The sequence below is a fragment of the Neophocaena asiaeorientalis genome, unplaced genomic scaffold (assembly GCF_003031525.2).
Source record: "Neophocaena asiaeorientalis asiaeorientalis breed wild unplaced genomic scaffold, Neophocaena_asiaeorientalis_V1.1 scaffold50, whole genome shotgun sequence".
Classification (NCBI taxonomy): domain Eukaryota; kingdom Metazoa; phylum Chordata; class Mammalia; order Artiodactyla; family Phocoenidae; genus Neophocaena; species Neophocaena asiaeorientalis.
This window is the reverse complement of record NW_020172717.1, coordinates 1,091,304-1,107,045: the sequence shown is the minus strand read 5'-3', so window position 1 is coordinate 1,107,045 and position 15,742 is coordinate 1,091,304. Positions and strand designations below refer to the sequence as shown.

The following is a 15,742-nucleotide window of genomic DNA, read 5'->3' as shown; positions in this document are numbered from 1 at the left end:
GAGAGCCCGTCCCTAACATGCTGACTAATCTAGCTCAACCAGCTTAAAGTTCATGAAAATATCTTGCAACCAAAATGTGTCAAGACTGAGGATGAAACCCAATGTGCTGAGACTGGCCTGTTGGAACAATAAAAAGGGCGCAGGTCTGCTTACCTCCGAACTTTTTCTTATATTAGCAATAAATGTACTTAATTGTTTAAGCCATATATTGACAAACTACAAACCCATGGGCAAATATAGCCAGCTGCCCATTTTTGTAAATAAAGTATAAAACTTTACTGGAATACAGTCATGCCACTCATTTAGTATTATCTATGGCTGCTTTCATGCTAAAAGGGCAGAGTTCAGTAGTTGGCAACAGAGACATATGGCCAAGAAAGCCTAATTTATTTACTACCTAGCCCTTCACAAAAAGTTTGCTGCTCTTGGTTTAAGCTAGTTTAGTTAGGTTTTGTTACTTATAGCCATAAGTACCCTAACACATAACAGTTAGTTTCCTACAGAAACATTCATCTGATTTTACTGTAATTACTTATATAACTTCCCTTCTATATATGCTTATTTTGCCACCTGCATGAAATCTCCAAGTAAGACTAGCCTGCCGTTATGTCCCCATTACCTAACATATACTTGACAAATAGAAGGCATTCAAGTATTGTTGACTGAACAAGTGAACAAATGAATGAATGAGCATATCTGATCAATACCCAATAAATATTTATGAAAAACTACCATGTACATTAGGTACGCTGAGTAATACAAAAGAGTATAAGACCCATGCTCTGCCCTGAATGGCTTAAAGATCAGGTTTAGGAAATAAACATGTAAGCTGTAAAAAATATATATAAGTTATTTCTGGAGCAAAACGGGGTGTATCTGTCATATATAAATACTACCATATTAAATGTATACATCAACCCCCCCCCAATCCTGATTTCAGATCATACTAAATGGTATGAATTCATGTGGCCTTAGCACTAATCAGAAGGGAGGGCACATTGACATAACACCACCCTGTACTATGGTCCACTAAAACCATGAAGATGACTAAATCAGGCTACTCACAGCTTTTTGGCATCAGTACTCATGGTCCTTCAACTGACACCTCTTGTTTTGACCTTGTTCATTGCCTTTGTTGAGATTTAAGAAATAATGACAAATACAACATTATTATCTTGTGAACCTGTCATCTAGTAATCAGTCCCTTGAACAAAATCAGCTCTGAGTGATGGCAGAATCTAACCTGTAAAGCTGGTGCCGACCTTCAAAATTAATGTCACCATATGGAACCCTTTCCTGAAGCCACCTGACCTCCCTTTTGATTCATGCTCTCATTTTTCCTACCTTTAAAATACCCCAAATAATGCTTTATGTAATATCAACTTCACACAACTGTGTAAATATTATTCTAAAAAGTAAAACTTGGTGAAGTAGAAAGCAAAGATTTAACGACCAGTAAAAATCATAGTCATTTCACATAGTCGTGTAATATCTAAAGTATAAACCAAAAGGAGGAGGAAAAAAAGAACAAGGAGCACAGCATTTCCTTGACTGATGTAATTTATTCATCCTCTTAGTCCATGTTTTCTTAGAAAACCTACTCTACATCTTCTCTTCAACTATCATCCTCCTGACTTTCTCCCTTTACTAACAGATTTCCCCCATATCCTCTGATCCTCACTCCACTCTACCAACTCTGGGTAAGTCAGGTTTCCTAAATTTAAAGCCAGATATCCAACTCTATCTCGTCTCCTATAACATTCAACAGTCCTTAAAACTAGAGAAAGAACTCAGAATTTTTCAGGACCACAACTGCTCAATGTACATTAATGGCTATGGGGTGATCAGGGAAAGAAAGTCACACAATCATGTTACACTCTCCCAAAATCCACCACAAATTTATCATTTCAAAGAATATGTAAAAGTCAACAATCCAGGCAGTTTTATATAATATCACTGCAAATCTGGATTAAAAAATAAACACACAGACAACTGTGAAAAAGAGAGGGATGAGAAGAGCCCCATAACCTTCAATAAACTTAATTCTTCATAGAATCAAGATCTCAAGGAACCATATCCAAAATCTTGGTAAGCTCTTCAATTTAACACTGAAAAGTGATACACTAAAGATAAACACTTCTGTATTGAAGTATTAGAGTGAACATATATAGGGTGTTGAAAGACTAACAAAAGAGGATAAATTCTAAGATGTTCTAAACACTTCATAGAATAAAAGATCCCAATGTCGGTTTGGAATAAAACAAACAAGAAGCTGTAATTTAAGCCAGGGGTCCCCAACCACCACCCCAACCACTGATACCGGTCTGCGGCCTGTTAGGAACCAGGTTGCACAGCAGGAGATGAGTGGTGGGCAAGCTAGCGAAGCTTCAGCTGCCGCTCTCCATCGCTCCCCATGGCTCGCATTACCACCTGAACCATCCCCCCAGCCTCACCACCACACACCCGTCCATGGAAAAATTGTCTTCAACAAAACTGGTCCCTGGTGACAAAAAGGTTAGGGACCACAGATTTAAGTTACTAAACAAGATTTTATTTCACTTTAACATCTTCTAATTAAATAAACTGTTTTAAATGGACTTCAACCTCCAAACAGACAAAACTAGAATAACTGTTTCAATGATATCAATTCCAGAAAAAATAAATTCTGGGTCCCATATGCACATACACTCATCTAACACGTACATATACCTTAATATTGACCAAGTCCTCATTCTACACTGAAAGAGGTCTAGCCAACAGTAAATCACGTGGTTCCCTCCCTTCGTTCCATCTTTATCCTTTTCCCCTAACAGTTTTACAATAAGCTAACAGACATCTTTAATTGTAAGTAGTCTTCAAATTTTAAATATTGTATTCATGATAAAGAACATGGAGTTTTCCTAACAAATTATGTAAATTTTCCTTTACTAACATTCTAAGTTTTGACAGTGCTATTTGTTTCTAAGATTTGTTTTGTAAATATTAAATGAAAACAGGAATAGAAAGGAAGCACAGTAAAAATCTGAGGTAATTATTCTGATTTATCCTTTCTTTATTCTCTACTATATTCTCCTATTTTTTCCATCTTAGAAAAACCTCAGAAGATGAAAATTTAGTTTGAATATTGCTATGGAATCACGGAGTCATCACTGCTTTAGATCTGCTTCAACTTACCCACGTTTGATGCTGTGTAGTTCCTTGTCCTTGCCTTTATCCTTTTCCTTTTCTCTTTTCTCCTTATCTCTGCCTTTACGTCGTTCTCTATCCCGAGACCGACTACGTGTTCTTCTGTGACTGGACCTTTCACTGCTTCGACTATGGGAACGTGGACGTGGTCTTGATCGGGACCTACAGTAAGTAGATTTCATTATATACGTTTAGTGTACATTTTGTATTATGAAATAAAAATATCCTTAAAAATTGTCTGGAAGAAAAGGATTTAGTTTTAGTTAAGGACTCAGTTAAACAACTGTTTGAAGCAAGCATGTAAAGATGATTCTTTATGAATAAGTACTCTGTTAAATGACATGAGGGAAACATATGTGTCAACTTTACAGGAATATAAGGTTTAGTGTTTGTTTAATCAAAAAAGTCTTAAAGTTCAAATCAAATCTTCATTACTCAAATCTCCCCAAGATAATATAACAAATCCAAATGTATATTCTAATCTGCAAGGATTAGGGTCTTCCCTATCCCTACAATCTCTACTTTCTATATTGATTCTACCTAATTTCCTATTTCTAATTGTTAGAATAAAACTATTCCTCTACTCTACTATAATCCAGCTATTCTTTGCATAAAATGAAGGACAGTATTAGGATATATTATGTGCTTTTACAAAGTAAAGAGTTTTAGGGGCTTCCCTGGTGGCATGGTGGTTGGGAGTCTGCCTGCCAATGCAGGAGACACGGGCTTGTGCCCCGGTCTGGGAGGATCCCACATGCCGCGGAGCGGCCGGGCCCGTGAGCCATGGCCACTGAGCCTGTGTGTCTGGAGCCTGTGCTCTGCAGTGGGAGAGGCCACAATGGTGAGAGGCCCATATACCACAAAAAAAAAAAAAAAGATTTTTAGATCCTACCTTACAGTATTGACAAGAAAGCCTCTACCAGATTGATGATCCTATAGAAACTATAAAAAAACAACTAACTGAAGTCACTGAATAGTGACCAAAAAGAAGGCACTAACCTTAAAAAGGAACAAAATCTTACTATATAAATATGCTGTTGATTTATTTAATGTAATTTCAAGCAATTAGATTATGAACCAAAAATGATGAGCAATGCCAACACTTGGAAAAAAGAAACAGCAGTAAGAAAGTTTCCCATTTTATCAGTTGCTTTTCTGAGGACAAGCCTAAGTCTGTGCCGTGCAGGACAGCTAAAACTCTAACAGAAAACTTTCAAATTTATGGCCTGAAAACCCAGAACAAAGACTCAAGGCAACCATCGCAAAATGAAAATGAAAGGGAAATCCTGGAAAAGAGTCAGTTAAAGGAGCCAAAAATTGTAGATGTAAACTCTATTCAAATCTCTGGCTGAACCCTACATCATGCATGTGAAGGGCAAACTCCAAATAGCTAAGGATGAAAGAACTGAACTAAAATTTCAACTGCCCGAAAGAGACTGAATTGTTGTAATTTTAATTCAACTAAGTTAATTCCCTACTTTAAAAAAAAAGTAAACCAAAAAATCAATATTCTTCAGAGGAATATAACAGAATCCAGAGTACTCAAAATATGACATTCACCATGTCCATGATAAAATAAAAAATTACTAGGTATACAATGAAACATGAAAAATGTGAGAAAAGATAGTCTATACTGAACAACCCTGAGATGAGCCAGATGCTGGAGTTAGCAGGCAAGGATTTTAAAGTAGTAAGTATAACTATGCTTGTAATGAATATAATGTTAAGAAATTTTAGAAGACAAACTAGAAGTAAAAAAAAAATTCTGTAACTGAAAAATACAATATCTGAAATTACCATTATGCTAAAAGAGATCTGAAGCAGATTGGTAGCAACAGAGGGGAAAAAAATCTGTGTACTTGAAAACAGATAAATCAAACTTTTCCCATTTGAAGAACTAAGAGGAAAAAAAGATTGTTAAAGGAAAATAAAAACAGATCCTATAAGATCTGTGTGACAACATTCAAGTGTCTAACATGTTTATTTAAACTCATAAGTAGAGAAAATAATGAGATAGAAATCAATTTCTTTTTAAGTGGTGGTCAAAATTTCCCCAAATTTAGTGAACAAAAAATGTACAGATTCTATAACTTTAGTTAACTCCAAAATAAATATGAAGACCATGATTAGTAAATCCATAGTCAAGCTGATGAAAACTAAAGATAAAGCGAAATCTTGAAAGTGTTCAGAGAAAAAATGGACACATTACATACAAAAGAACAATGACATGAATTACTGCTGGCTTCTCATAAGAAACAATGACAATCAGAAGACAGTGGAACAAAATTCTTAATATGGTGAAAGAAAAAACAAAAAATCAACCCAGAATTTTATACCCAGCAAAAATAAGTGTTCTACTTACAAAAATAAGTGTTCTACTTACTTCTGTTTTCTTGAGGGATATTTTTGTTGGTTATAAAATTCTGGGTTGATTTTTTTTTTCTTTCACCATATTAAGAATTTTGTTCCACTGTCTTCTGATTGTCATTGTTTCTTATGAGAAGCCAGCAGTAATTCATGTCATTGTTCTTTTGTATGTAATGTGTCCATTTTTTCTCTGAACACTTTCAAGATTTCGCTTTATCTTTAGTTTTCATCAGCTTGACTATGGTATTAATAGTCACAGTCTTCCTAACACCATACACAAAAATAAACTCAAAATGGATTAAAGACCTAAATGTAAGGCCAGACACTATAAAACTCTTAGAGGAAAACATAGGCAGAAAACTCTATGACATAAATCAGAGCAAGATCCTTTTTGACCCACCTCCTAGAGAAATGGAAATAAAAGCAAAAATAAAGAAATGGGACCTAATGAAACTTAAAAGCTTTTGCACAGCAAAGGAAACCATAAACAAGACAAAAAGACAACCCTCAGAATGGGAGAAAATATTTGCAAATGAAGCAACTGACAACGGATTAATCTCCAAAATTTACAAGCAGCTCACGTAGCTCAATATCAAAAAAACAACCCAATCCAAAAATGGACAGAAGACCTAAATAGACATTTCTCTAAAGAAGATATACAGATTACCAACAAACACATGAAAGGATGCTCAACGTCACTAATTATTAGAGAGATGCAAATCAAAACTACAATGAGGTATCATCTCACACCAGTCAGAATGGCCATCATCAAAAAATCTACAAACAATAAATGCTGGAGAGGGTATGGAGAAAAGGGAACCCTCTTGCACTGTTGGTGGGAATGTAAATTGATAGAGCCACTATGGAGAACAGTATGGAGGTTCCTTAAAAAACTACAAATAGAACTACCATATGACCCAGCAATCCCACTACTGGGCATATACCCTGAGAAAACCATAATTCAAAAAGAGTCATGTACCAAAATGTTCATTGCAGCTCTATTTACAATAGCCAGGACATGGAAGCAACCTAAGTGTCCATCGACAGATGAATGGATAAAGAAGATGTGGCACATACATACAATGGAATATTACTTAGCTATAAAAAGAAATGAAATTGAGTTATTTGTAGTCAGGTGGATGGACCTAGAGTCTGTCATACAGAGTGAAGTAAGTCAGAAAGAGAAAAACAAATACCATATGTTAACACATATATATGGAATCTAATAAAAAAAACAAAAAATGTTTCTCATGAACCTAGAGTCAGTACAGGAATAAAGATGCCAACATAGAGAATGGACTTGAGGACATGGGGAGGGAGAAGGGTAAGCTGGGGCGAAGTGAGAGAGTAGAATTGACATACATACACTACCAAATGTAAAACAGATAGCTAGTGGGAAGCAGCTGCATAGCGTGGGGAGATCAGCTTGGTGCTTTGTGACCACCTAGAGGGGTGGGATAGGGAGGATGGGAAGGAGCTGCAAGAGGGAGGGGATATGGGGATATATGTATACATGTAGCTGATTTACTTTGTTATACAGCAGAAACTAACACAACATTGTAAAGCAATTATACTCCAATGAAGATGTTAAAAAAAAGTAAATCAAAGACCTTTTTGAGATAAAGGAAAAGTAAAACATAATCATCAATAGTTAATAATATGCATTAAAGTACGTACTAAAGTAAGTTTTTCAGGCTAAAGAGAATGATAAATGATGGAAACTTGGACCTTTAGAAAGGAAATGAAGGCCACTAGAAATGGTAAATATATGGGTAAATATAAAAAATGACTTCCCTTTAGTTAAAATACATATGTACTTAAAGTAAAAATTACAGTATTTTACTGTAGGGTTTATAATGAAAGTGGATATAATACATATAATCTCTACAGAATAAAGTATGGAGCACGTAAATTAACCTACACAGTTAGAAAGCTTTTACACTTCGCGTGAACAGTGAAACAGTAACTCTAAGTACACTGAAACATACTTAAAGTACTGAATCGTAATGGCATATATGTAACCCTTACAGTAGCCACTTAAAGGAAAAAAAAGAAATGAAATGCAAAGAAATATAGCTAAAAAGTCAAAAGATGAACTAAAAGAAAATTCTTAAAAATATTCATTAATCCAAAAGGAGGCTGGAAAGGCTGACATGTCTTCTCAGAAGACTTTCAGGATTGAGCAATTCCTGGCCAAGAAACAAAAGTAGAATTGTCCTATTCCCCAATGGATTCAGATGAAAACAAGTAATAAATCGAGTACACCTCCACAATGAGACACTGGAGAAGAACCAAGCTGGGTCTGTCTAAATCACACAAGAGATGGCACAAATATTTATGCTGTATGAAAGTCACTTACATCTTACCCTATCACTCTGAAAGCATACACTACTATCTGGACAGTTGGGTGAGTTTTATTGGGAAAATGATCTTTCTCTTTGTTTCTATGTTTCTGCACTAGTAGGTTGGTCCAGTAATAAATATGTGAGATCTTTTGTTTGAGAAGGGGAAAAAAAAGTCAAAGCCTGTCCAAATAAATTAAAAAGCAACACACAAATATAAGCTATCTACAAGATATGCACTTTAAATATAGACACAGGTTGAAAGTAAATGGCTAAAATTAGATATATCATGTAAACAAAAATGGCTGGAATGAATATATTAATATCAAATAAAGTATCATCCTAGACACTCAGAAACTAGGAGTATTACCCCAAATAAAAATGGATACTTCATGATGATCAAAGGGTCAGTTCAAAAGTAGAAATCATACAAAATCTTTATCGGACCACAACAGAGTTAAATTAGAATTCAGTAACAATAAAACATACAGAAAAAAACCCAAAAGTGTAGAAATTAAATAATACACTTCTTAATAAATCATGAGTACAGTAAGAAATCACAAAAAAATTAGAAAATATTTTGAACTGAAAGGCAATAAAAATATAGCATATTTGAATTTGTGTGATGTAACTAATGCAATGTTTAGAGGGAAATTTATAGCTTTAGATGTTTACATTAGAAAAGAAGAAAAGTCTAAAACCAATTACCTAAGGTTCCATCTTAAGAAGCTAGACTAAGAAGAGCAAAGTATATCCAGAGTAAGTAGAAGAAAGGAAACATTAAAGAGCAAAAATCAATGGAATAGAAAGCAATAAAGAAAATTAACAAAGCCAAAACCTGGTTCCACTAGAATATCAACAAATTTGGTAAATCGCCAGCTAGACTGATCAAGCAAAAAAGAAAAGCACAAACACAAATTACCTAAATAAATAAAGCCTGTGGATAAAGAGATCACATGAACTAGTCCTGGGTACTTAGGACATATGTAGGGCTTGAAGAGAATTATATGGATTTCACTGGTAGTATGTTCTGTCTTCTTTCATCCTTAGCTGGTTCATTCAGTGAGTGAAGAGCAACACTGTATCATTAGATCACAAACTTTTTTTTTAATATGCGATTTTGAGAAGTTACAATATTTATTGCTAGGAATGTCAACATGGGTTTATTATACTAATTTACACAGGTTAAATTTCCTTCATTTTCTCTTTGACTACTCCCTCTCAATTTTGACACATGCTTCTTTCCACATAAAATAAAGTTTTAATTTATCAATAATTTATTGCCCTCACAGACATTATCTATTCATTTTTAATGAAATCTTTTATTATATGTGGATATGTAAAAATTTTAACAGATTATTCTAAAATCTCTGAAAAATAATCAATCAGACTAAAGTTTTCTGATTAAAAGAAAGTAACAATAAAAATGAAGGGGGCCTTTTTTGTGATAATCAGAGCCACTACATATACAGTATACACACACACACACACACACACGCATTATGTTATCTTAATTTGGTTCTACATTATGATTCTGGCAATTACTTTTTCACTTAACCAGTGAAAATACAGTGTAACAAAAGACAAAGAGTTAAATATTAGTTTAAACTCTAACAACAAATCCCTAAGAGCTTCTTTTTTTTAAATAAAACTTTGAAGTAAGCTCATTTCTTAGTGGTTTGTTACTAAGAAAAATATACTGTTGGACAAAATGTGCAATCATTTGTGGATTACAGATAAGGTAGATTTTAGTAAAATCATGTTTTCACTGTATCTTAAAAATTAAATGTATATGCTCTTAATATATCCAAAGCTACAGAAGTATTAAGTTAAAATATAAAGAAATTCTCATATAATGGTGTCCTCAAACAAGTTATTTCCTCTCTGGGCATCTGTTTCCTCATCTACAAAGTGTTGATAATAACTACCTTTCAGGGTTAATATAAAGATTAAATAATAATACCAGTGAATTGTGAGATAGCAGACAGGTGATTTGGGAGTAGGCAGGCAATGAGAAAGAAGTAACTGTGGGATGCGCTAATCTAAATGAATGAGTAAAATCTGATTCAAAGAATATGAAATGTTTCTCTCATACCACAGCTAATCCAGTAAAGAGAAGTATTCTGATTCTGATAGACCTTTAAAATCTTAAGGCTGGCATAAGGATTACTTAAATTTCAATATATTTCTTTTATATAGGAAGGTAAATAATAATAATCTTGGTTAAAGATTATCATCTTCTCCACAGGAAACCCTCAGCAGCCAAATACATGCATGATCTTCACCAGTTTGCTACTAACATGGAAATCGTATCACCTATCATCCAAGCCTTTGGAAAATAAAAGGGGATTTTTTTTTAGAGTCCAGGAAGGCACTATAACATAAGGACAACAGGCCTAAATTGGCTCTGTCCCAGAGAAACCAAAAAGTAGGATCACTCTATCACCATCATAGCAAAGCTAAATACCACAATTAGAGGCCTTCTATCAATTACTATCTGCCTCACTCTCCCAACAGCAACTACTTTCCTAATCTCTACTCCTCCCAACTTACCTGATACCTGAAATAAACTCAATTATCTCCAAACTCATCTCATGGTTTTCCCTAACACAAAGATTCCACTGAAAACATATGCCTACCACTCTCCAAAAATATTCTGCTCATTATGTCTCCATACAAGCAACACATGCCAGTCTGGAATATTCTTTTATAAATGTTGCTGATGTGGCTCAATGACCTAGACAGCAATAGCAGATCTATAATTTAAGTTACCCATGATGTCAAATTGAAAGAAAGTAATAAGTTTTAAAATATCACAGCAATGTCTTAATATTGATTATTTCAATTCTCATATTGTAGACCTCAACTTCCTTTATAGGCTATAAGAAGGAAAAAATGACTCTGAAGAGAATAAATAGGGAAAAGATAGCAAAGCCAAAACACAGTTTTTGCAACATTATTAAAGGCTGTAAAAAGGACCACAAAATCAAATACAGATTTTAAATGAATTAAGCTGCTGACTTCTTTTCAGTCATGAGAATTACTTCAAACAATTCTGAGTAAAACTCACTTCCTAGACTATGAACAACCCCATTTACTTTATTAAGTAAATTTAATTACATATTTGAAGGCTCTCCACTAAGAACAAAGTAAAGAGTAAAGAGATTTCCTACTCTGACCAGACAAACAAAAAAGTCAAAGAAACTATACTAAAATTTAGAATGTTATTTTTCCCTCATTCCTTAAATAAATATGTTTCTGATAAATCACTCTAGAAGTCTCTAGAGTACCAAAGCCAATATGGAGATATATTATAAGCAAAGAAACATTTGATAAAAAATGTGGCACTCTAGAACACACAATATATAAGCAATAAATGGACAGCAAGATGTCCTATTATACCAGATAAATGCTTTCAATATCTACAGAATAGGAAGAATCACCATAACATCCCTGAATAAAATGAATTACTGCCCTCAAAAACCAATTTGTCAAGTTTCTTAATTGGCTAATAAGTTCTAACACATGTAATCAAAATAAATATCCTAATATTTTATCTTTCAAAAACAATAACTACAATACTTCAAATAGTCTCTTAAGTAGAGTACTATAAAATAAAGACTACATTTACCATAAAATAAAACTACAATTAAAATTATACTTAATATTCTTACATTGAATAAACTAACATGGATTCTATGTCAAGATGACATTTTGAACTCACACATCTACTTTTGTCCCCAACCGAAATTGAACTAAAACCATAACAACAAGGGGGATTTTTTAAAAGGACCTACACTCTAGGACAGAGATACACTTTTGAAAAGGGAAGTGTCCACTGGTAGCTTGGTGGTAAAAGAAAACTAAAAATCAAGGGGCTGAAGCTCAGGGCTCTGTAAAAACAAGATGACATCAAAGGATCTGAAAACAGACCTGGCTTTTCCCATAGTTTCCCATTTATTAAAGAAACTCCACCTCACTGAATTAATAATAGTGCAGTGTCATTCAAGAAATCTTGCAAGTCACCCAAAACCTTCAGTCCATCAATTGAATTGTCTGTTACTGCCAACCCAGGAAAATTCTGAACATTATCATGAACAACAACAAAAAAGAATCTAGGGAATTCCCTGGAAGACCAGTAGTTAGGACTCCAGCTCTCACTGCCAAGGGCTCAGGTTCAATCCCTGGCCAGGGAACTAAGATCCTGAGAGCCGCACTGTGTGGCCAAAAAAAATAAAAATGAATCTATCATCCATACAAAGCAACTATGAGAAATGAATCAAAGTTGGAACCAAATTTGTCAGGTGATACAAATACACAACACAAAAAGTGAAGAAGAGACTATAACATAACATTCCAACATTAATTAAACACAGCATATAATAAGAAACATAGGCATTACTGATAAAAGAGCCAAGAAAAAGAAACTTTAAAAAAAAGTAATTAAAAATAAACAAATGGGACCTAATGAAACTTAAAAGCTTTTGCACAGCAAAGGAAACCATAAACAAAACAAAAAGACAACCCTCAGAATGGGAGAAAATATTTGCAAATGCAACAACAGACAAAGGATTAATCTCCAAAATTACTGAGCTCAATATCAAAATAACAAACAACCCAATCAAAAAATGGGCAGAAGATCTAAACAGACATGTCTCCAAAGAAGACATACAGATCACTAAAAAACACATGAAAAGATGCTCAACGTCACTAGTTATTACAGAAATGCAAATCAAAACTACAATGAGGTATCACCTTATGCTGGTCAGAATGGCCATCATCAAAATATCTACAAACAATAAATGCTGGAGAGGGTGTGGAGAAAAGGGAACCCTCTTGCTCTGTTGGTGGGAATGTAAATTGGTACAGCCACTATGGAGAACAGTATGGAGGTTCCTTAAAAACCTACAAATAGGGCTTCCCTGGTGGCGCAGTGGTTGAGAGTCTGCCTGCCGATGCAGGGGACATGGGTTCGTGCCCCGGTCCGGGAGGATCCCACGTGCCGCGGAGCGGCTGGGCCCGTGAGCCATGGCCGCTGGGCCTGCGCGTCCGGAGCCTGTGCTCCGCGGCGGGGGAGGCCACGACAGTGAGAGGCCCGTGTACCTCAAAAAAAATAAATAAATAAAAAATAAAAAAAATAAAAAAAAAAAACCTACAAATAGGGCTTCCATGGTGGCGCAGTGGTTGAGAGTCTGCCTGCCGATGCAGGGGACATGGGTTCGTGCCCCGGTCCGGGAGGATCCCACGTGCCGCGGAGCGGCTGGGCCCGTGAGCCATGGCCGCTGGGCCTGCGCGTCCGGAGCCTGTGCTCCGCGGCGGGGGAGGCCACGACAGTGAGAGGCCCGTGTACCTCACAAAAAATAAATAAATAAAAAATAAAAAAAAAAAAAAAAAAACTAAAAATAGAGCTACCATATGATCCAGCAATCCCACTCCTGGGCATATATCCAGAGAAAACCATAATTCAAAAGAGACATGTACCCCAATGTTCACTGCAGCACTATCCACAATAGTCAGGACATGGAAGCAACCTAAATGTCCATCAACAGAGGAATGGATAAAGAAAATGTGGTACATATATACAGTAGAATATCACTCAGCCATAAAAAAGAATGAAATAATGCCACTTGCAGCAACATGGATGGACCTAGAGATTGTCACACTGAGTGAAGTCAGACAGAGAAAGACAAATATCATATGAAATCACTTATATGTGGAATCTAAAAAAATGGTATAAATGAACTTATGTACAAAACAGAAACAGAGTTACAGATGTAGAAACCAAAGTTATGGTTACCAGGGGGGGATAAATTGGGAGATTTAGACTGACATATACACATTACTATATATAAAATAGGTAACTAATAAGGACCTACTGTATAACATAGGGAACTCTACTCAATACTCTGTAATGGCCTGTATGGGAAAGGAATCTAAAAAAGAGTGGATATATGTATAACTGTTTCACTTGGCTGTACACCTGAAACTAACACAACATTGTAAATTGAGTGGGGGTTTCTCTTCGTTGCAGTTCCCAGGCTTCTCACTGTGGTGGCTTCTCTTGTGGCAGAGCACGGGCTCTAGGTGCGCAGGTTCAGTAGTTGTGGCTTGTGGGCTGTAGAGCGCAGGCTCAGTAGTTGTGGCACACGGGCTTCAATGCTCTGTGGCATGTGGGATATACCCAGACCGGGGATCAAACGTGTCCCCTGCATTGGCAGGTGGATTCTTAACCATTGCGCCACCAGGGAAGTCCCCCCCAAAATTTTTTAAATACAATAAAAGTAGTAGAAAGGACAAGAAGTAAGTAATAGACAAGGCAGACAATGAACATCAAACCTCACTAAGGCTCCAGAAGAAGAAAACACAAGGTAAGAGAACTATTACAATCATAATCCAAAGACACTTTTGGAACTAAAAGAATCTACATGTAGAAAGGATCCACTGTATATATGGGGAAATGGATTAACCACAATCAACTCTGAGATAGATCCTGATGAAGTTACTGCACATTAATGATAAAGGAAAAAGAACACTGACCAAGTTGATATAAAGAAAGTCAAGTTGGCATCAGTCTGCTCAACTGTGAGATACACAACAAAAAAATGGCTTTAATTTTCCTTGAGGAGCTCAAGGGGGAAAACGTGTGCTCACAATGTTACACCTAGTTAAGCTATCCTTAACTACCAAAACTACAAGAAAAAAAGTGACAAAAGTACTTATTTATGTTAGACTTACTAAAGTCAAGGACATGCTACAATTTCTAGGTTAAGCACTCAAAGCAAAATTAAAAGAAACTAAGCTAGGGAGGTGGGAGAGGGATGGATTGGGAGTTTGGGATTAGCAGATGCAAACTGATATTATATATAATGGATAAACAACAAGGTCCTACTGTATAGCACAGGGAACTGTATTCAATATCCTGTGATAAATGCTAATGGAATAGAATACGAAAAAATATATATATGTATAACTGAGTCACTTTACTGTACAGCAGTCATTAACACAACACTGTAATTCATCTATACTTCAATAAAAACAAAAAAAGAAAGTAAGCTAACAAGCTAATAAAAGTAGTCCAAAGAAGGTAAGAAAGTAGAAAAAAGAAAAAAATGGATTAGATATATAGAAAACAAAGAATAAGATGGAAGATTTAAATCCAAATATAACAGGAATCAATAAACATAAATAGACTAAATGATACAATTGAAGGAAAAAGACTGTCAGACTGAAAAAAAAAAAACTATAGCAAGCTTTCAAAATGAACATGTTAAATATAAAAACAGAAAGTTTGAAAGTAAAAGAAAAGAAAAAGATATCATACAAGCACTAACAAAAAGATGGTGAAATTACATCAACATTATACATGATCTGAAACATCATTTCAAAGTAAGAAATATTTCTAGAAATAGAGACTTTCATGAAAAGGTCACTCCAAAAAGAATATAAAACTATCCTGAATTTGCATACACTTATTTACAGAGCCTCAAAATATATAAAGCAGAAGCTGGTAGAACTTGATGAAAAACAGACAAATCTACAATCAAGAGCTGTCTGTTGAGCTCTCTTAGTAACTGATAAAATAAGCAGGTTTTAAATGGAAAAAAAAAAGTAAAGATATAGAAGATTAGAACAAATGGTTAAATTCACCTATTTAACCTTTTTAATCAAGTGTATCTGTAATATTTCCTAAAATAAATCTTATGATGGGCCATAAAGCTAATCTCAACACATTTCAAAGTTGAAAGGTCTTTCAGATTGTGTTCTCTAACTACAGAGAAGAAAATAAGAAAAATAAAGGACAACTAGAAAAGCCTCCAAATGTTTGGAAATTAAGTAACATATTTCTA

At 35.0% G+C, this 15,742-nt stretch overlaps 1 protein-coding gene and 1 pseudogene across 1 annotated transcript in view; one reads left to right on the top strand and one right to left on the bottom strand.

Annotated features, from left to right (window-relative positions):
- RSRC1 (arginine and serine rich coiled-coil 1) overlaps positions 1-15,742 on the bottom strand; it is a 433,291-nt gene that overhangs the window by 314,917 nt on the left and 102,632 nt on the right. The window contains exon 4 of the mRNA XM_024740166.1: positions 3,175-3,348. Coding sequence (XP_024595934.1) covers positions 3,175-3,348 — 174 coding nt within the window. The remainder of the gene's footprint in view (positions 1-3,174; positions 3,349-15,742) is intronic.
- On the top strand, positions 7,707-8,965 carry LOC112396419 (60S ribosomal protein L39 pseudogene; annotated as a pseudogene).